The 21,164-nt window shown below is 34.5% G+C and overlaps 1 protein-coding gene across 2 annotated transcripts in view; it reads left to right on the forward strand.

Annotated features, from left to right (window-relative positions):
- Nucleotides 1–21,164, forward strand: part of thsd7aa (thrombospondin, type I, domain containing 7Aa) — a 151,082-nt gene that overhangs the window by 112,473 nt on the left and 17,445 nt on the right. For both annotated transcript variants that reach the window (XM_051136946.1, XM_051136947.1), the window contains exons 15-23: nt 1,659–1,797; nt 1,907–2,060; nt 3,991–4,132; nt 6,003–6,118; nt 6,203–6,320; nt 10,068–10,213; nt 13,106–13,280; nt 17,003–17,176; nt 17,433–17,528. In XM_051136946.1, coding sequence (XP_050992903.1) covers nt 1,659–1,797; nt 1,907–2,060; nt 3,991–4,132; nt 6,003–6,118; nt 6,203–6,320; nt 10,068–10,213; nt 13,106–13,280; nt 17,003–17,176; nt 17,433–17,528 — 1,260 coding nt within the window. The remainder of the gene's footprint in view (nt 1–1,658; nt 1,798–1,906; nt 2,061–3,990; nt 4,133–6,002; nt 6,119–6,202; nt 6,321–10,067; nt 10,214–13,105; nt 13,281–17,002; nt 17,177–17,432; nt 17,529–21,164) is intronic.

Below are 21,164 nucleotides of genomic sequence, written 5' to 3' on the forward strand. Positions count from 1 at the left end.
TTAAAAATTACTGTATTTCTTGGTTAAAATGAACCCAAAATTAGAAATTAACATTTATTAATATGCTCAATAAATGAGCATTAAATTAACATTTTTTCATGTGAGCTGAATAAATAATAATTAAACAATAAACTTTTTTTTTTAATGCTTATTAATAAATGTTCACCTTTTGATTATTGCTGATGCCTCTAGTAATTATGTGTCTGATTTTTCATTTCCAACTTAGTTTGGGTTCATTTTAAGCCAGCCATATAGTACTTTTTAAACAATAGTTGAGTTAAATAAAACTACCCAGAAGACTGGGTTAAACATTTAACCCAACCATTGGGTTTGTTCATATTTCACCCAGCACTGGGTTTTTAACCCAGCATTTATAAGAGTGTAATTAACATAAATTATTATTTTAGATCATTAATTTATATTAGAAAATATATTATCTGCCATTAACAAGTGAGGTTGGTAAATTTGTTTATGCTCACCAAGGTTACAAAACAGAGTAAAATCAGTAATATCATTAAATATTATTACAATGTACAATAATTGGGGCTGCATGATTTTGCATTTTTGCCGATATCCGATATGCCGATATTTGTCAACTCACTTTGGCCGATAGCCAATGCTGATAATTTCCTGTGTTTGAAAATTATTTTGAACTTATTTGTTAGCATTAAATAAACATAATAAAGTTCTTTTATAATCACAGTACATTGAAGCTTTGGAAATAACTATAAATAAACAAGATGTCAATCGCAGAATTTTTTTTGTTTGTTTGTTTTTTCAGAAAAATGCAGTGGTAACCTTCACATTTTATTTTAAGATTTAACATTTCTAGATGGTCTAAAAGAGCTGTAAAAATTCTGAAAATCTTTTAGAGCTCATAATTTGTTTTAAAAAAATGTAACATATTACACATTATCGGCCGATTTTGATATCTGTCCGATAATGTGTCCCTACAAATAACTGTTTTCTAATTTAATAAATTGTGACCTTGGATCACAAAACTTAAGTCTTAAGTAGCACGGGTATATTTGTAGCAATAGCCAAAAATACTTTGTATGGGTCAAAATTATATTTCTTTTATGCCAAAAATCATTAGGATATTAAGTGAAGATCATGTTTCATGAAGATATTTTGTAAATTTCCTAACATAAATATTTCAAAACTAATTTTCGATTAGTAATATGCATTGCTAAGAACTTCACTGGGACAACTTCAAAGGTGATGTTCTGAATATTTTGATTTTTGTGCACCGTCAGATTCCAGATTTTCAAATAGTTCGATCTCACTCAAATATTGTCCTATGAAGTATAATTCTTAATTTAAAAAAATTGACCCTTATGACTGGTTTTGTGGTCCAGGGTCACAATAAATTTATTTTAAAATGATATTTATTCCTGTGATGGCAAATCTACATTTTCAGCAGTGATTACTTCAGTCTCCATTGTCACATTGTAATATACTGATTTAGTGCAAATGATTTTGTTATCTGAATTAATAAATGCTGTAAATGATTGTTTGTTTACTGTTAGTTCATGATAACTAAAGAAGAACAAATGATGACTGAATTAAACCTTACTGTAAAGTGTTACCAATAAAGCATTTAAAATATGATTATTCCCCAAAAAGTCAGCGAACAAACTGAAACCTCTGTGGTGTTTCTCAGGTGTATGAAGTGGTACCATGTCTGAGTGACTGCAGTCAGTATGTCTGGGTGGCTGAACCATGGAGCGTCTGGAAGGTCAGCAATGTTGATCTGAAGGAGAACTGCGGAGAAGGTGTACAAACAAGGAAAGTTAGGTATGACTGTCTCAAACAACATTAGCAACATTATTACTACTTAACACAGCTTTTGACAAAGTACAATCAAAGTTCATGATAGTCCTAACATATGTTTCTTTTCATGAAGGTGCATGCAAAACACTGTTGACGGACCTTCAGATCCTGTTGAAGACTATCTATGTGATCCAGAGGAGATGCCACTTGGAGCAAGAGAGAGCAAGTTGCCCTGTCCTGGGGACTGCGTTCTGACCGACTGGGCTCCTTGGAGTCGATGCCCACTAGTGAGTGGAGATATTGATCAATATAGCACACAATCCCATTTTCCCCCTACAGTGTTGTGATGGATAATCAGCTCTACCATAACATTCCTCTCTGCATGGTGTGTTTGATGAATCTGAGCGCAGCACTTTTCAATGCAAACGTCCTCTGAAAGCCCAGCCTTTAATTGATAAGTTTAAATAAGTGTCAAAATTAGTGTGATTAATTTTTTCATTTTAACTCGTTAAAAATATTTAACGCAATTAACACAGGGGTGGGGCAAGGGTTGGCCATCCCAGTTACAACTGCTAAAGAATTGCATTTATTTAGACGTGGAACTTTTTACGAGCACATGAAATGGGAGACTTTTCAGACGCGCGCTCAAAAAACAATTTCTTCAACAACTGAAGAAAGAAAGACATGAACATCTTGGATGACAAGGGTGCGAGTACATTATATGTGAATCTTTGTTTTGAAAGTGGACTTCTCCACTTCATTAAATTATTATAAATTATTATTTATAAGTCGCATTTCAAGCAGTGTCAGATCCGCGTCCAGTTCAGCTGCGGCAGCTTTTAAAGTAACAGCAGCCAAAATATCCTAATAACCAGCTGCTGTGATGTCTGTTAATCAAATAACAAAAATAAAAACAGGAAATCAATAACTTCTGTAGTTTTTAGCTTTATCTTTATTTAATGTAGAATTTATGTGAAGATTGTTTTAAATTCACTTAAATTAGAAGTCATTTTTTTTAAAGTCTAATAAATATTAAAGTGATAGCTTTCTATTATACTGTAATGTTGAATGGCTATATTCAATGGTTAAACATTAGGAAAAAAAAATGTAGAAACATCAGTTGGTATAAGTGATACTTGCCTTCAGTCATAAAAAAGATGGCATTAAACAAATATAAAAAATATACTTACTTTAATTTAAAGATTGAATGTGAAATTATTGCAATATAAAAGTATAATTAAAAACTTTAATGTCAGCTGGGATTAATCGCGATTAATTGTGATTCATTTTCAGAAAAAAATGTGTGATTAATTGTTTTTGTTTTTTTTAATCGATTGACACCACTAGTTTAAATGCATGCCATTTGGCCAAGCTGGAACCTCTGCCTCTTATTTTTCCATCTCGTATCCAACTTATTTGATTCGTAAGAGCGGGTGCAGCCATTTGTAAATTTTATGGGTCTGACTTTCGTTCTCATCCGCATCCAGTTATTTTTAGCCGTGAAAAAACAGCTCGTTTTGCTGCTTGATATTGTACATTGGTGTGTCTTACCATATTATTTTACTGTATTATCTTAATTATGAACAGACTGGTTTGTAGTGCAAACAGTTTTAGCGCTTACTACAAGCTAATAAACCATAAATCTGACCCATAGGCTTACTTCCGTATAAAAGAAAAAAGAAGATTCAGTGCTGCTCAACACCAATTGAATTTTTGGTCAGCCATGCGCAGGCAGATGGTAAATACAAAGCAAAATAAGAAAAGCAAAGATGGTTTTGTGTATGGTGGGGGTTGGCCACTCAAAGCGGGTTGCGAGTTCACACATGAATTCGTTTGCAGTGGCATAAGTGTGTGTGTATAGGCATTATTGAGGAATCTCTCAGGGGGAGGGTTACTCACGTCTGCCTCAGTGTGATTCCCAGGCACACTGCCACCAAACTGTAAGGGTAGCTAATTGCCATGGATACTGAGAGTATCCCTGCGGTGAAAATGCGGGAAGGCTTAAAACATCTTACACATGACATCAGAGAGGAATTTATTTCCCTCAGACAGAGCTGCCAACGTCTGAAATAACAAGGAAAATGTGAAAGCGAAATTAATCCGCTGCACATATGCTGCATATTTCAAGATGTCCTCTCTTTTGTCCATTTGATTGTTCTTTTGTTGTTCACTGATCATTGTTTGTTCATTGAAAGCGTTGTTTTGTTTTTTTTGAAGCCATGCAGTGTCAATAGTACAAGGCAGAAGACCGCCAGCCCTATACGGCAGCCTGGGGAAGGGAAACAGTGTCCTTCAACTACAGAGAAAGAAACATGCACTCTGAACAGCAACTGCTTCCATTACTCCTATAATATTACAGGTAAATATTTGACTGAATCTTAACTAGAACATGCTGGCTACCAGATACATGCAAAGACTCTGAGATTTGATTTGACAAATGTGGCTGTTACTCTGTCATCTGGCCTTTTAAAGGGATAGTTCACACAAAAATTAAAATTCTGTCGATAATTACTCACCCTCATGTCGGTCCAAACCTGTAAGGCCTTTGTTCAGCTTTGTTCATGCATCATTGTACTCTCCTGAATGCGTGGCAAAGACTGATTTCAAATAAAAAAAAAAATTAAGTTGTTTTGTTTTCTTTGTGCACAAAAAGTATTCTCATAGCTTCATAACGTTAAGGTTGAACCACTGATGTCTCATGGACTATTTTAATGATGTCCTTACTATCTTTCTGGGCCCTGAACGTGGTCATTGTGTTGATGTCTATGCAGGGTCAGAAAGCTCTTGGATTTCTTAATTATTTCTTAATTCTTAATGTCTTAATTTGTGTTCTGAAGATGAATGAAAAACTTTGGTACGACATGAGGGTGAGCAGAATTTTCAGTCTTGGGTGAGCTGTCCCTTTAACCTTTATATTAAATTCATGTTAATTTTAATAGCTTAAGGGTCAGCTCTTTACTTTTCCTAATACTAATTATTAACAAATTTCAATTTGTTAACAGCATTATTTTAGATCAAACAAGCTTTTAAATTATAATACAATTATAATAATAATACAATGTATAAATGATAAAATATTTTACAGTACATCCTGAATGCAATGGATGTTGTTTTAGATCAAATTATCTGCCAAACACAGAAATGTAATTTTAATGTAATGTTTCTGCCATAAATTAATTAAAATTTATTAAAATAAAATATAAATATAAAATTTTATATTATTTTTCCCCTCTAAGAATACTTTTGTCAATACTGTTTCACATTACATTTGTTCCAAAAATAGTCTTTTAGTATTATTTGTTATTTTAATATAGTATTTATTAGCTTCTATTTTTAGATTTTCCATTTTTATTAGGATTTTGGTAATCTAAAGTAATAACAATAATAGTGGTTTTATTAATTTTGTTATGTGATTTGTAATTCTTATTTATTTATTTATTTTCAAAAATTAATAATTCTGTTTAGCTTTGTTTCCGTTTTAGTTTTAGTAGTAAACTTGTATTATTTCAGTTAATTGCCTAGGCAACCCTACTAAAAAAGTAAAAGATTTTGAATACATTTATTTAAAAGTGTAGTTCAAGTCTATTAACATATTTACTGACATATTGCTTGAGACTTACTGATATAAAAATTATATATTAAAAAAATCTAATTAAACTATATTTGGAGCACTACTTGTGCACTATGCACATTTCTTAATGTTTTAATGTCACTATCGATGAGGCTTGTGTGATCTTTAAATAATATCTGTCTTGAAATGTACCTACAGTATACTTGCAATAGTTCTATTTTAGCACAATCAAAAATACTTAAGTATATCTTTAGTTGGAATTCAGCACTGCTTCTGCACAATGAAAGTGTTCTAATTAGTTGTTTCAATATAGCAGACTTTAAATATACCAGTTTAGTATACTAAAAGTACAATTGCAGTGTATTTTTATTAAGTACATAATATTTAAATGTATTTTTAGTATACTTAGCGTGAAATAAATGCATTTTAAATACATTTTAGTATATTTATTTTACACTAGGGAACACTTGTAATTTTATTTTATTTTTAATTCAAGGTTTTCGTCTAATTTTATTAATTTTTTAATAGTTTAGTTAATAATAACATTAAATAGTGTGCTGATTTTTTACATGATAAATGGAAAGAGGTTAATTTGAAATTATTGTTCAGAATAATATTTGAATATTTTTCATACTTTTTTTTTATATTTCCCATCTAGACTGGAGCACATGTCAGCTAAGTGAGCGAGCTGTATGCGGGGTTGGATTCAAGACGCGTATGCTGGACTGTGTTCGCAGTGACGGCAAGTCCGTGGACCTCAAGTTTTGCGAGGAGGTACTTTTCTGTTCAGAAAATATAGTTTACCAGTGATGCTTCTGTTGTAAATCCACTTGACTAAACTGATTTTGTTTCTTTTAGCTTGGTCTGGAGAAAAAATGGCAGATGAACGCTTCCTGTGTGGTCGAGTGCCCTGTCAACTGCCAGCTGTCTGATTGGTCGTCCTGGTCTGAATGCTCTCACACCTGTGGTCTTGCAGGTAAGCCAACACTTTGTATTGAAGATCTCGATCTGAAGAGGGATTTATGCCAGAACACACTAGAAACTCACAGTTTTTGTGACTTTATTAAATTTGCATGGGTTGTTTAATTCACACTCTCAGCAGTCAGTCAGTCTGTTTACGACAAAATCTAACAAAATCAAACAGCCCCAGGAGGGTCTTTGGGTCTTGTGGTCCAGAACGTTGTTCTTTGATGTTAACTAACATTACTGGTTCCTCAAATGGCAGATTTCGGGGAATTATACTGAGCTCTCTGATGTCTTAGAATTACCAAAGCGTTGGCTAAAACCACAAAAAATTTATGGTGTGAGAACAATCGTGTTATCGCCCAGAAGTAGCAATTGAGAGGAGGATAATGATGTCCTTGAGTGTAATTCCATCTGCTCTGACGATTGATTAGGGGCCCATTATGTTTGTGTGCTTGGGGACTAAGAGACCTCTCCACTACACAAGGTCTTTGAGAGCCAATGGCCAGCAACTGCTAGAGCAAACCCTGCCGATATATGAAACCTGTGCTGGCTTAGTTCATCGTGGCATCTTTAATCGGTCCCCAGGCGGCAGGATTTCCACAACTTACAGAATAAGCAGGTGATCTTTTGCGGGAGAGAGCAGTCCTCATGCTTGTGGATAGAGCTGGAACATACACATTAGGGCTATCACTAACAATTATTTTGGTAATCGAGTAATCTGTCGATTATTCTGACGATTAATTGAGTAATGGGATAATTCTATATGTGTGTGTATATATATATATATATATATATATATATATATAGTTATCCTGTGCTTGTGTAGGTTCATAAATGATTTACCTATGAATGTTATAATAAACCCAAACAACATGCAGAGATGCAGATTACTCAACATGGGCAAAATGCAATCAAGGATTTTTTAAAATGAAATACTCAGTCGTTGCACCCCTGTGAATGCAATCGATTTTCATACTGAAATTTACATTAATTGGCAATAATTTGTTTAAAAAAAAATAAAAAAAACAAGTTCTTAGTAACTTTTAAGCTTAGCCATTTTAAACTAAACAGACTATAAAAATGTCACATGATGTATAAAAAAAACCATAAAAAGTAATAACATTTGACGTAAATGTGAGTGTACACATCTCATACTCTCATATTTTCAAGAAAGTTTTTATATTTGATATTGTTCAAAGAGAATTTTGTAAAGATGTTGTGAATTTAGTTATTAATTAGTTATTATTAATGTGTGTGTGTGTGTGTGTGTGTGTGTGTGTAGTGTAGTGTATAAGTTTTGGAAAAGTTTGGGATCTGTAAGGTTTTTTAAAGACGTCCCGTACGCTCATCAAGGCTGCATTTATTTGGTAAAAAAAAAAAAAGGCTGAAAAAAAAAAAACAGTAATATTGTGGAATATTATTGGAATTTAAAACAATGGTTTTCTATTTTAATATACTTTAAATATAATTTATTTCTGTCATCCAAAGCTGAATTTTCAGCATCATTCCTCTAGTCTTCATTGTTACATGATCCTACAGAAATCATTTTGATATGTTGATTTATTATCAATGTTGGAAAGAGTTGTGATGCTTTTTTTTTTTTTTTTTTTTTTTTTTTTTTTGAAACCTGTGATACTTTTTTCAGGACTCTTTGATGAATAAAAAGTTAAAAAGCATTCATTTAAAATAGAAATCTTTTGTAACAATATACACTACTGTTAGTCAGTATTTTTTTCTTTTTTTTAAGAAATTTATATTTTTTATTAAAGATGTGTTAAATTGATACAAAGTTATAGTTATATTGTTAGAAAAGATGTCTATTTTAAATAAATGCTGTTCTTTTTAACTTTTTATTCATCAAAAAAAAAAAAAAAAAAAAAAAATCCTGAATAAAAGAATCACAGTTTCCAAAAAATATGAAGCATCACAACTCTTTCCAACATTGATAATAAATCAGAATATTAGACTGATTTATTAAGGATCATGCGATAATGAAGACTGGAGCTATGATGCTGTGCAACACAGGAATAAATTATATTTTAAAGTATATTAAAATAAAAAATGGTACTTTAAATTGTAATAATATTACTGTTTTTTTTCTGTATTTTTAATCAAATAAATGCAGCCTTGATGAGCATAAAAGACTTTAAAAAAACATCAAAAATCTTACTGATCCCAAAATTAATAAATGAATGATGATGAGTCATTTATTAGTGTTGGTCATTGACCCAAATAGCACTCATAAACATTATGAAATCAGGCATGAATTTATTCATTTATTTTTGTCAGCAAAGGAAAATTAAACTGGCATGTGTGACATACAGCACGTAACAGTAGTGCAAAGCAAATTAAGACACCAGTTTTGAGTGGAGCCGTGAGCTAAATGACTTGCACTGGCTATTCTGTGGTTCACTGGTTATGCTGTTTGCCCTAAACCTGGTGCCTTGGCCACCAGTAGAGACAGGAAGAGATGAAAAGAAAGAGTGTGAGAGAGAACTGAGAGAATGAGCGATCCCTACAGCTAAAAACTCTCACAAAGGCACACAAGCACTTGTGAATGTACAGTTTTCCCAACTGAACCCAGCATATAAAAAGAGGATGCAAGGCGCTGGGAGTTGATTTGGTTTGTGGCTGCTGGAATGCATGGAGCTTCACAGAGGGTTCTCCGTAGGGATGGTCCATCACGGCAGACTGCGGCGAAGATGAATTGCATCTGGTACGAACTAGCTTCAGGGCAACGTGTCAGCCAGAGACTGGGCTATGATCATGTTTAACATTACGAAGTGCCTAGCCGTACCCTTCGAGGTTGTATACATCCAGCCTTTTGAAAAATAAAACTAACTGCAGAGAAGTTAGTAGTAGACACCACAACCCAGAATTGCTTCTGCTTGGCCAGATGACCTTTTAGAAACACTTTTGCTGAGATATTTCAGTGCCAAAACTTATTATATTCACCATCGGACATCCAGGTTTAGCAGTGGTATTTTACTTGTTCATGTGCTCTATTAATTTTCTATTTTGTTAGAAGGAAAATACATAAATGCTTTAAGTGCTTGCTAGGATTCTGTAGTAATTTCAGCACCACATATTTTGAAGTTTTATCAAGGTTTTTTTTTAGTTCTTTGTGTTACCCCCTACCATGCAAAATAATCGCTCTTGTGAGAGAAGGGTGTGGAGTTTTATTGCAGGCGTCCCCTGGGCGCCACTCTTAAACAGCAGGATGCATTCTGCCTGAAAGTGTCTACACTCCATTTCCCTCCATCCCTCTCCTCAGCCCTGCGGAATCGATTTAAGAAAATCAAGACGGGGAGAGATGAATATTCAGAGTGGTTTCAGGGCCTGGAATTAGGCTTGAAAAATGCCTGGCAGATTAAGTTATTCACAGATGGGTGGTACATTACTACACAGAAAGAAAGACTTTCAGGTCACATATCGTTTTTGGCTTTCCATCGGAGCGGGATTGAGTTACCTGTGATTAGTGTGTGTGTGTAACATGAGATGATTCACTTACTGTAAAAGCCTTTATTTCATTCGAGGAGTCACTTTGCTTGATGTTAAAGCTTAAGATGAGCATCATCTTTATTGGGCATCAAAAAAATAAAAATTAAAAATTGGGAGTTGTGCTTTCAGTATGTGAGTGAATTTGAAATAACATTTGTCATGTCTTATAGAAAATGTTATGTTGCGACCACAACATACCTCAAATGCTAAGGGTTTTAAAACAGCGTTGTGAAAAATATCTGTTTTTCTTGTTTAGGGAAGCTCTGGAGAAAGAGAACTGTGATCCAGGCCTCTCAGGGAGATGGACGGCCATGTTCCTCTCAGCTGGAACAGTGGAAGCCCTGTCCTGTTAAACCCTGCTACAGCTGGAGGTACAGCGCCTGGTCTCCATGCAAATCTGAGGTGAGATGGACAAGTTGAAGGAGGTATATTAAGATCTACTTTATGGATTTTATTTTTTAAAGTAATATCATCAAACATTTCTTTGAATGAAACTAATGTTTTTATTCTGCAAGAATGCAGTAAATTGTTCAAGGCATTTATGTAAAAATGTTTTTCACAATGTTAATGTTGCAAAAGATTTCTCAAATAAATGCTGTTCTGTTGAACTTTCAATTCATAAAATTATCCTGAAAAATCCTGACAGTAAAACTGTTTTTAACATTGATAATTAAAAAATGCTTCTTGAGCATCAAATCAGCATACTACAGGGTAATTCCGTGTCAACTCAACCAGAGGTCCCCTGATTAAATTTTTGATTTTGCTAATATTTTTTTCTGAAGAAAGATAAACTTGTAGTGATGAAAGCAAAAATATTAAATGTCAATGATGAATATTTACTGAGTAATCCACTGATTTGTAGAGGATCAAAATGGCAATTGAGATTCAGAGCCAAATTACAGGGGCATAAAAATGACTTCAGAAAGATGGCAGCTTCATGATGTTATTTTTACACAGAGATTGGTAGGTCTGTTAGTGAAATCTGTTGACTTCAGCAATGTTTGTTGCATAATACGCCAATGGTAACCATTCAAAAATGGGGAATCGGCACTTTTCACGTTTTTTCTCCAAAGTTTGGAGACCTGTAACTCAAAGAACATTAAAGATATTTTAATACTCATTTAGATGTTGGGTCTTACAAAACTTCCCTTTTGGCATCTCCACTTTTAAGGCCCTGTATGGTTCAGTTCCAGAGATATTGGAATTTTTTAATATGGCTCCAGGTGTAAATCGTTAAATTGGACACATTTAGTGGTCAAAAACCAAATGTGAGTCACTTTGCAAAAATGTATTTTCTTTTAAAGTGGAATGTCTGAAGAACAAATGATGTGGAGACGTGAAATGTATTTTGTTTCCTTCTGTCAAAATAACTGCATTGGACACGCCTGTCTGAGTGCCATAAGTATTCTTTTTCTAAAGACTGCGTGTCTAAAACTGAAGAAGTATTAAAGATATTATGGAATATAAGTTTAGATTCTAGTTCTTGATAAACTTTTCTTTTGAAATCTTCATTTTCAAGGCCCTACATTGTTCTGTTCCAGAGATACAGGGAGCTCAATGAGGCTCCATATCCAGATTGTTGAATAATACACATTTTCATTGGTTGAAAACCAAATGTTGATTACATTATTTATGTAAAGCGGTCATGAACTGCCTTCGTTTTTATTTTGTACTGTTCTCTGAGGTCCGCTTATAATGTTAGCAAGCTTTTTACATAAATCAGAACGCTCTGTTTGAATAGCCGTAGCGAATTGTAGACTTTAAAGATATCAAACGATCTGTAATAAACAAAGCCATAGTGACAACGTAATAAATCCTACATCAAATTGTGCCTTGTTTGTAAACAGACTTGCGGTAAAATTAAGTACCAAAGGACCCTGTTCTTACTGACACGGTCTGGAACTTCGTTAAAAATAAAGTTCATCCACTCTCTCCTAATGCTGGGATCAGAAAGAAGGCAATGCAAAGACTTTTTCCACAACTTGGTACTAGACAGCGTCTTGTTTTCTTCATCGTTTAGTTTCTGCGTAGACTTGCATTTGCCTCTCTTGTTATTTACACTACGTGGATGAATCAGTGGGCGGGGCTAAACAAGCAAAGATGTAGAATCAGGCGTTGATCTTCTTCTGTGGAGGCAGAGTTTAGCCACACTATTACATCAAAAAGTGTCACATTCCACAACCTGCTGTTTTTGCAGGCTTGAATATAAGCCGTTTTTAGACTAACAAGAAAGTTTTGAGTTCTCAAACTAACAGGATGTTTTTATAGCACAATGACCTCTTGTCTTAAAAGATCAAGGGAATTTTAATTTCTCAGTTCATGACCTCTTTTATTTAAAAAAAAAAACAAAAAACGTCTTAGTAAAGGTGTTGGCATTTATCGTTGATTGATGAGGGTGAAATCCAGTCATTTCTATAGAAATCATTACGTTTAGGAGTTTTAAGTGAGGGCGAAAAAGTTCCCCACACAGATTTTCAATGCTCAATTCAGTCACGCAAATCCACCACAAAAAGCTGCTTGTCACTCAAGTTCAACTTTGCTGAAAATTCACTTATGTGACCACACCTTAATGCACAAAAAAATAACCTGATTGCAAAAAAGCAATGAGCATTTCATTTTACAAGCCGATTTGAACATCTTACTTAATGCACACTTTCCTATAGTAAACTACCAGCACTTTATTTCATCTGCAGCAGTGTTTAGGTATATTTAGAATATTCCTCAATCCTCTCCTGCTTTGGCCTTTCGCAGCATTTGTGCTGTCATCTTCCTCTTGTCATCAGTCTGGTTTTCAGGACCCAACAGGGGGTTTAATTAAAGACAACAGACAGAAGACACAGCCTCTCTCTTCTCTCATTTCTTACCGTCTCTCTCCTTCTCCTTCCCCCCTCATACCTCATGCCCCCGTCACAGTGCAGACTGTGAGAGAATATTGACTCTGGCCTTTGTTCTCGGCTGCCTGTCTCTAAAGTGTCTTCTGACAGCCCTCAGCAGTCTCCAGCAGCATTGCTTCACTTGTGCCTCATGTTTTTAGAGATTTTCAGCAGCTATGAAAAAATAATGCCGGTAGCTGACAGGGCGGAACATGAGGACAGAGAAACAATGGTGGGATTTCTTCCTGCCTCATTTTGTATCACCATAAGAAGTTTTGCTCTTTCGAGGTCTGGAGCTCCAAAGAAGCTATGTGGAGTTCATCTCCACTAGGAATACAAAAAAGTTCACTTGTTTATTTATTTTTTTCCACAGCTGGTGTCCAGTTGTAGTCATTAATGTCAGATCTCCCTGTTTCTATAGGGTGCACGGTGTGGAGAGGGTCTGCGCTTCAGGAACGTGTCCTGCTTTGTGTCTGATGGCTCGGGGAAGGATCCGGGCAGTATGGTGGATGAGGAACTGTGTGGAGATCTGGAGCAGACAGTGGATGGGGACAAACAGATCATCCTGCAGGAGTCCTGTACGGTGCCCTGCCCAGGTAACAACTGATGCCACAAATGTGACAACATGCTGTGGATGCATGCATTGAAATTGAAGCAGCACACTGATGTGAAACTTGGATTCAGCAACTGTCAAAGATATTGTAATAACATAACACATTAATTATATGATCAATTACATAAATATTTGGTATAATTTAAAGTTTTGGGATCTGGGTTTGTAAACTTTGAGGGTTTTTTATGTTCGTTTGTTTTTTTTTTTTCATTCCACAAGAATGCATTCAATCATTCAAAAGTAACATTAAATACATTTGTAATGTTACAAAGATATCTATTTCAAATAAATGTTGTCCTTTTGAACTTTTTATTCATCAAAGAATAACATACTAAACAACACAACCGTTTTCTACATTGATAATAATAAGAAGTGTTTCTTGAGCAGCAAATCATCATATTAAAATGATTTCTGAAGGATCATGTGACACTGAAGACTGGAGTAATGATGCTGAAATTTCAGCTTTGCATCACATGAATAAATTTTATTTTTAAGTATATTAAAATAAAAAGCAGTTATTTTAATTTGTAATAATATTTCTGTTTTTACTGTATTTTTGAGCAAATAAAGGCAGCCGTGGTGAATATACTTCTTTTAAAAACTGTAAAAAAAAACCCCAAATTTATTATGTTTAACATATTTATAGAATTTGATATTACCGTTTTGTGACTGTTTTATTACTGTTTAATCATGAGATTAATTTAGATTGCTTCATTTTATTAAAAGGCAGAAAAATGTTTCATTAATATTTAAGAGATATTTAGTAGATTAAATATCTACATCTGTTCTCATTTTATTTATTGTAATGACAATATAAAAGAAAATTATGTAGTTTAGCAAAAACATACCAATTTCTTTTCGAAAAAAAAAAAAAAGAAGAATCTCTCAAACAGTATAAATTGGCATTTATACTTGAAAATACACTACCAGTCAAAAGTTTTTAAACAGTAAGACATTTCATGTTTTTTAAAGAATTCTCTTCTGCTCCCCAAGCCTGCATTTATTTGATCCAAAATACAGCAAAAGCAGTAATACTGTGAAATAGTTTTACTATTTAAAATAATTGTTTTCTATCTGAATATATTTTAAAATGTACTTTATTTCTGTGATTAAAGCTAAATTTTCAGCATCATTAGTCCAGTCTTCAGTGTCACATGATCCTTCAGAAATCATCCTCATATGCTGATTTGCTGTTCAAAAAACATTAATTATTATTATCAATATTTAAACAGTTGAGTACATTTTTTCAAGATTCTTTGAATATAAAGATTCAAAGACCAGCATTTATCTAAAATAAAAGCTTTTGTAACATTATACACTATACCATAGAAAAACATCCAATCAGTATTTTTTTAAAATAAATTATAGAAATGAATACTTTTATATAGCTTTAAATTGATCAGAATTGATGATAAAGACATTAATAATGTTACAAACATTATAATGCTGTTTTCAACATAATAATAAATGTTTTTGAGAAACAAATCAGAATATTAGTATGATTTCTGAAGGATCATGTGACTGGAGTAATGATGCTAAAAATTCAGCTTTGAAATCACAAGACTAAATTACATTTTAAATTACAGTCAAATAAAAGACAGTTATTTTAAATAGTAAAAATCTTGAAAAATTGTACTATTTTTTGCTGTATTTTGAATCAAATAATTACAGGCTTGGTGAGCAGAAGAGACTTCTTTAAAAAACATTCAAAATCTTACTGTTCAAAAACTTTTGACTGGTAGTGCATATAGCTGCCTTTATAATTTAGCAAGAGGGGTCCTTGCAAGGGGATCATCATATTTTGTTGTCCTACGCATCAAAACTACCTAATCCATAGGAGTGCATTCGAGAAAAATCCCAATCTTGCCTTCCTCTGTCTCGCAGCTCACTTTTAAATCAGTCAGACCTACTTTGGCACATTTACAAGGCAGCTTTTATGAGACGCTGTGCGAAATATGCACTGAGATATCACACAGCTATAATTCAACACTCTCATATACCTGGCTATATTACCTCCTACAAGCTAGAGAATAAAACTTCATGGCTTGTTGTCCATTATTATGCTGTAATTTCACAGAAAATGGATGAAATAAAAAGTTATTTTTCAGACAGGTTTTTGAAAGCCGTTCATTTCAGCAAGTGAGTTAGAGTGACGGTAAGACAACATTTTGACATGTCCTTTGTAGCAGAAGCAGAGGGTTGTGATTGAGGTTTTATAAGGGGACATTGACAGTAAGGACACATCAGCACGTGTCAGTGCAGATTTGTGTTGTGGTAGGGTAAGTTACGTGATGCTATGCTCTCTGTAGTTGTGATTTTTGCCTTTTTTTTTAGAAAGTTGCACAATTCTTCATTCGCTCTGACCTTTGACCCCATCATTTGTTCATCATTCTTGAAGCATAGCTCCCTGGCACACATCCCATGTATAAACCTCCAGCTGTGACCTACTGTTGTGCTCCCTCTGTCTTTTTTCCTGTTCCGGTCTCTTATTTCACACAAATGTTTCATAAATGACTATGACTATGACGCCTGTGCATTTGAATATTCATCCCAGTGTTGTGTAACTTCATCAGCTATTCACACACAGACTCGAGTGTACTCTGTGAACTCAGGTGTCACATCTGCCTCTGGCTTTCCGCTGCACATGTGCTCTGATAATCACGATCATAGGATTAGGGCTTCATGGAAGGACAACTTTATGAATAATTAATACTCTGGGAAACAGTCACAAATTAGGACTGCTATAACAACAGGACAGATTGACCTACTTCTGTTGAAAAAACACCCTGAGATCACACACGTACAAAAAAAGTGGAGGCTTAATATCCTTGACGAAGAAAAAGAAAGTCTGCAAGTGGAATTTGTTATTGTTAGACCCTGTAGGTTAAAAATGCAAAAACTTTTTCATTCTTTAGGGTTTAGATTAAATATATTAATGAATCAGTAGCCCCACACAGAATTTGTGCCTGGAGCTCCTCATAAATCTCTATGGACTTCTGCAGAGTTTAAACTTTGTTACTTGAAAAGTTTATTTGTTTATTTATGGAGACATCAGATGCAAAATTCACTTTTACATGGTGTTTACATATAAATATGTCTTAGCAGTGTGTGGACACATTCACCCTATAATGATAAAAATCTATTCACTCCTTTTCTTTAATCCCCAAAAAACCTAAACAATGTCATTATCAAGCAGTTTTGATTTTCTGAGCAGTATGATGTCATACTGCTTAGGCCACGCCCACGACCGCCAACAGACTGTGCCGTATTAGCATATTTCCACCCTCAGCCAGTTGTACGCTATTTGCTGTTTTCGTCGCGCAGGAGCAGATGTTGCAACAACGTCTCTTAAGCAATGTTGGTGTTTTGTGGATGCATTAGTTTTGTTTTTGATGGTAATGCACCACCAAATACACAAAAAATGAAAGAGGGGGCGGGGTGAGCACAGCTCATTAACATTTAAAGAGACATGCACCAAAACGGTTCGCTGTGAACCAGTAACACTGTAGAACTCTTAACGCTATTTTAAATCCGTTTTCAGCAAAATTCATGTTTATAGCTGTCACATATTTTAAATTTAAAATTAGAATTTACATTTAGATTTTGCGACTTGCAGATAAAAAAAGCATATTTCAAACAACCTTTGCAAAAGCCAATATCAATCACCTATTAATTTTCTAACAGAGGTGTTTATGTATTCGGCAGGTGAGTGTTACCTGACAGACTGGACTGTGTGGAGCCCATGTCAGCTGAGCTGTATCAGCGGGGACGATCTGGGCTTCGGTTCGGTGCAGGTGCGTTCCCGTGCTGTTCTAGCTCAGGAACCAGAAAACCTCCTTCAGTGCCCAGAACAGGAATGGGAAGCCAGGCCATGTACAGGTGAGTCAAAATCAATGCACTTAGAGCAGACAATGCAATTACACTGTAGACAATAAGTTTCTGAAACTGTAAACAAAACGAATATGGAGTACGTTTGAGTACAAAAATACTATTTAAACTTCAAAATTTCTGAGTGAAAATTGTTTCATCATTTTTTGATTGTAGATACCTTTATTAAGCCTACATTATGTTTTAAGGTTTTAATGATGGGTTTCATTATATTTTCTGACTGTGTCACTGTTTTATTTATTTTAAGAGGGCCAGTGTTATGAGTACAAATGGATGACTGGTCCATGGAAAGGTTCGTCTCGACAAGTCTGGTGCCAGCGCTCTGATGGATTGAATGTCACGGGTATGTATGTGCATACATACGTACTAGGGCTAGGTAAAAAATACTGATTTCTCATTTTTATGAAACGCCATTGATTGTTACATCTCAAGAATCAATTAGTCTAGCCTGTTTTCAGTTAATGAACAGAAAATTGTAGCACACATACCATTCAATAAATCGCAATAAGCTGTGAGCTTTATTATTTCTGATATTAAACAAAATCTCAGATGTCAAACTCCGTCATTTTATTATAGTATTTAAACAATAAATGCTGTTTTGGTGAAGTTTAATGTGGAGTGACAGGATGTGGAGTGCGCGAAATGTACGTCAATTGATCATCTCTTTCACTTCAATACTAGTTTCAGCACAAAATAAACATGAATGAACATCCGATAGTATGTTAAAAAAAAGAATGCAGTTACAGAGACCCATACCCTGTCTCATGTAATCACTCAATCAGTGTTTCAACCATGCAAAGATGTCAATAGTCCCTTTCACACATGCAGTCTTTACTGCTAAATTACTTGTAAATTATTATGTATTATTATGTAATATAAGAAATTATGTTTTTTTGGAGGAAAACATTTGAGCATTTCTCTCCACTGATATGGTGCCCCGAGTTTGAACTTCCAAAATGCAGTTTAAATGTGGCTTCAAACGATCCCAAATGCGGTTGTAAACTATCCAAGCCGAGAAAGAAGAGTTTTATCTAGCGTAACGATCGGTTATTTTCATTAAAAAAATACAATTTAAATACTTTTTAATCTCAAACGCTCGTTTTGGGATCATTTGGAGCCGCATTTAAACTGCATTTTGAAAGTTCAAAGTTGGGGCACCACAGAAGTCCATTATATGGAGAAAAATCCTGAAATGTTTTCCTGAAAAAGCATAATTTCCTTACGACTGAAGAAAGAAAGACATGAACATCTTGGATGACGAGGGTGTGAGTACATTATCTGTAAATCTTTGTTTTGGAAGTAAACTTCTTCTTTAATAATGTCACAGAATTTACAGGTATTTTGAAACTGACGTGTGAATGGTCCTTTACCAGTAAAACGATTGAGTGTTATTGACTGTGTGAACAGCGCATTTTTGTATTTACGGGTAAAGTTATAAAGGTCTGTAATTTTACAACAATTTACTGGTGTGAAAGGGGCTTATATTTGACCTGGACCACAAAACCAGTCATAAGGGTCCATTTTTCGAGAATTGAGCTTTATACATCATACAAAACCTGAATAAATAAGCTTTCCATTGATTGTTTGGTTTGTTAGGATAGGACAATATTTGGCCAAGATACAACTAATATGGAATCTGAGGGTGCAAAAAAATCAAAATATTGAGAAAATCACCTTTAAAGTTGTCCAAATGAAGCTCTTTCTAATGCATATTACTAATCAAAAATTAAGTTTTGATATATTCACAGTAGGAATTTTACAAAATATCTTCATGAAACATGATCTTTACTTAATTTTTGGCATAAAAGAAAAATCAATAATTTTGACCCATACAATGTATTACAAATATACCCCAGCGACTGAAGACTGGTTTTGTGGTCCAGGGTCACATATAGCTTGTAAACAGTGTCATGTATTGTCATATTTACCTCAGAAAAAACATATTCAGTGACCATAAACTCATTAGTCAGCTAGAAAAATTAACTCTAGAGAGGAGCATTTTTCTAAATATATACACCATATAACATACTCATTATATACTGTTCTTCAATGTTTAATTTATGTTTGAATAAATCTGTCAATTTTTACCCTTTAATATTTTAGTAATGTAGTACCATCTGACTTTCATGCATATTTTACAGCATAAGTTTGAGAAAATTTGGCATGTACTGTACCTGATATATATCCAAACTAATCGATGTTGAATCGGATCTAATCGAATCAGGAATCAAATTGCATCGCAGTGCGACAAAACATAACCCAGCCCTACATGCATGCATACATAAATAAATAAATGTTTGTACTATTCTTTTTTTTCCTAATCCTTTTGACAGATATATAGAAGGGAAAAAAATAATGGGAAGTGCATTCCCAAGTGCACAAATTGTAGAAGTTGAGATAAGCCACCCTGTATCTGCTTTCGATATTCAGAGAAAAAAATGAAACCATCACTATGACAGAAGCGTCAATATTCTCTCCTCAGAGAGTGTTTGATGACAGACTGCGGTTTGAGATAAAGCTGACGTCCTGTGCTGTCATTTCCTGTGAGGAAGGCAGAAGTGTACGCTGTCTCCTCTTATACATTTGTATACACTTTATGGAAATAAGCTTTTAATCCATGACAATGTGACACCCACATTTAATCCCATTCACCATCATGCCAGCTGTCCTCCCATGTTAATGTTCCTGTGTGTGCATTTCTACATCTCTGTCCGTTTTGGTGCAGGCATGGAAATACACGGCAACAAAAATATGCCCATATCTCTCACACTCTGCTGAAGAACATAAATACACTGCAATATGAGATATCATTTAGCTTTGTGTACCATATGTATGCAACTTCAGGAATCAGTCCCTCTGGTTTTTAAATGTTTATTTGCCCTCTGTTTTGAGCCGTCCAAACTGACCTCGTTCCAGATGGCACACAAGTCTGGTCACTTGTGATTGGCAGAACAGGGCGGCAGAACTTCTAAGGCTGTAATCAAACCCTCTAGTACAGCAACCAGGTCCCTGTTTATGCATATTCATGAGTTCTATTAAGGTGTGCAGATGTATGAATATTCATACAAGCTGCTAATTGGTAAACATGTTTCTGCAGATGCTTACAGTTTATAGTGCACCTTTAAACAAGAGATATTTTAACACGCCGATAGATTTATCTTATTGCTAATGAGGAACTTTTACATCAAAACACATTGCCAATTTTCCAGGCATCACCCAGTAACCAGCTTTCTAATTTACACTAGACATAAATGACACATCTAGTACTGGTTGTGGCCTTAACAATTGTCATGGTTTCTGGCAGCGGCAGACGAGTGTGGTTCCGGCGTTAGGGAGCAGTTCTATTTCACTGCTCTCATTGTTGATTGGATGTATTGATTCATCCCAGCTTAGAGAAAATAACACCCCTGCACTGGCCGCCGGCTGCCCATTTCAGTGCTTTTATAGATCCAGTGGATTCCCACAGGCTGTGATTTGTAGAGAGGAAGATGGAATGTGAGCAAAAGGATGTTAAGATCGTACACATAGGTGACCCAAAAAGAGGATCATATTTAATTGTGTTGGCTGACGATAAAACGGGCAAAAAATCCCATAGACTTACACTGACGGAGTAGCCCAAGCATGAATGTCTAGGGAACAGTATATCATACAGACTGAGAATGGGCTAGAAATTACATAGAAATGCCCTAGTAACCCCTCAGAACACCTTAGCAACCATCCAGAACATCCTATTAATGCCCTAGAAAACACTAGGGTCTGCAAGAGAGAAAGAAAGGTTCAGAAAATATAAACTCAATAGATTAATAAATAATTTAGTGAATATATATATATATATATAAATATTTAATATATTCTTAAAATGTATTTTTTATCCACATTATTCTTTAACGTGGATTTAAGCCTATGGACGGAACGTCCGGTTCATTAGCCACTGTAGGGAAATAATGAGAAGAATAACAACGTGCAGTAAACAGTAAAA

Source organism: Labeo rohita, chromosome 19 (assembly GCF_022985175.1).
Source record: "Labeo rohita strain BAU-BD-2019 chromosome 19, IGBB_LRoh.1.0, whole genome shotgun sequence".
NCBI lineage: Eukaryota > Metazoa > Chordata > Actinopteri > Cypriniformes > Cyprinidae > Labeo > Labeo rohita.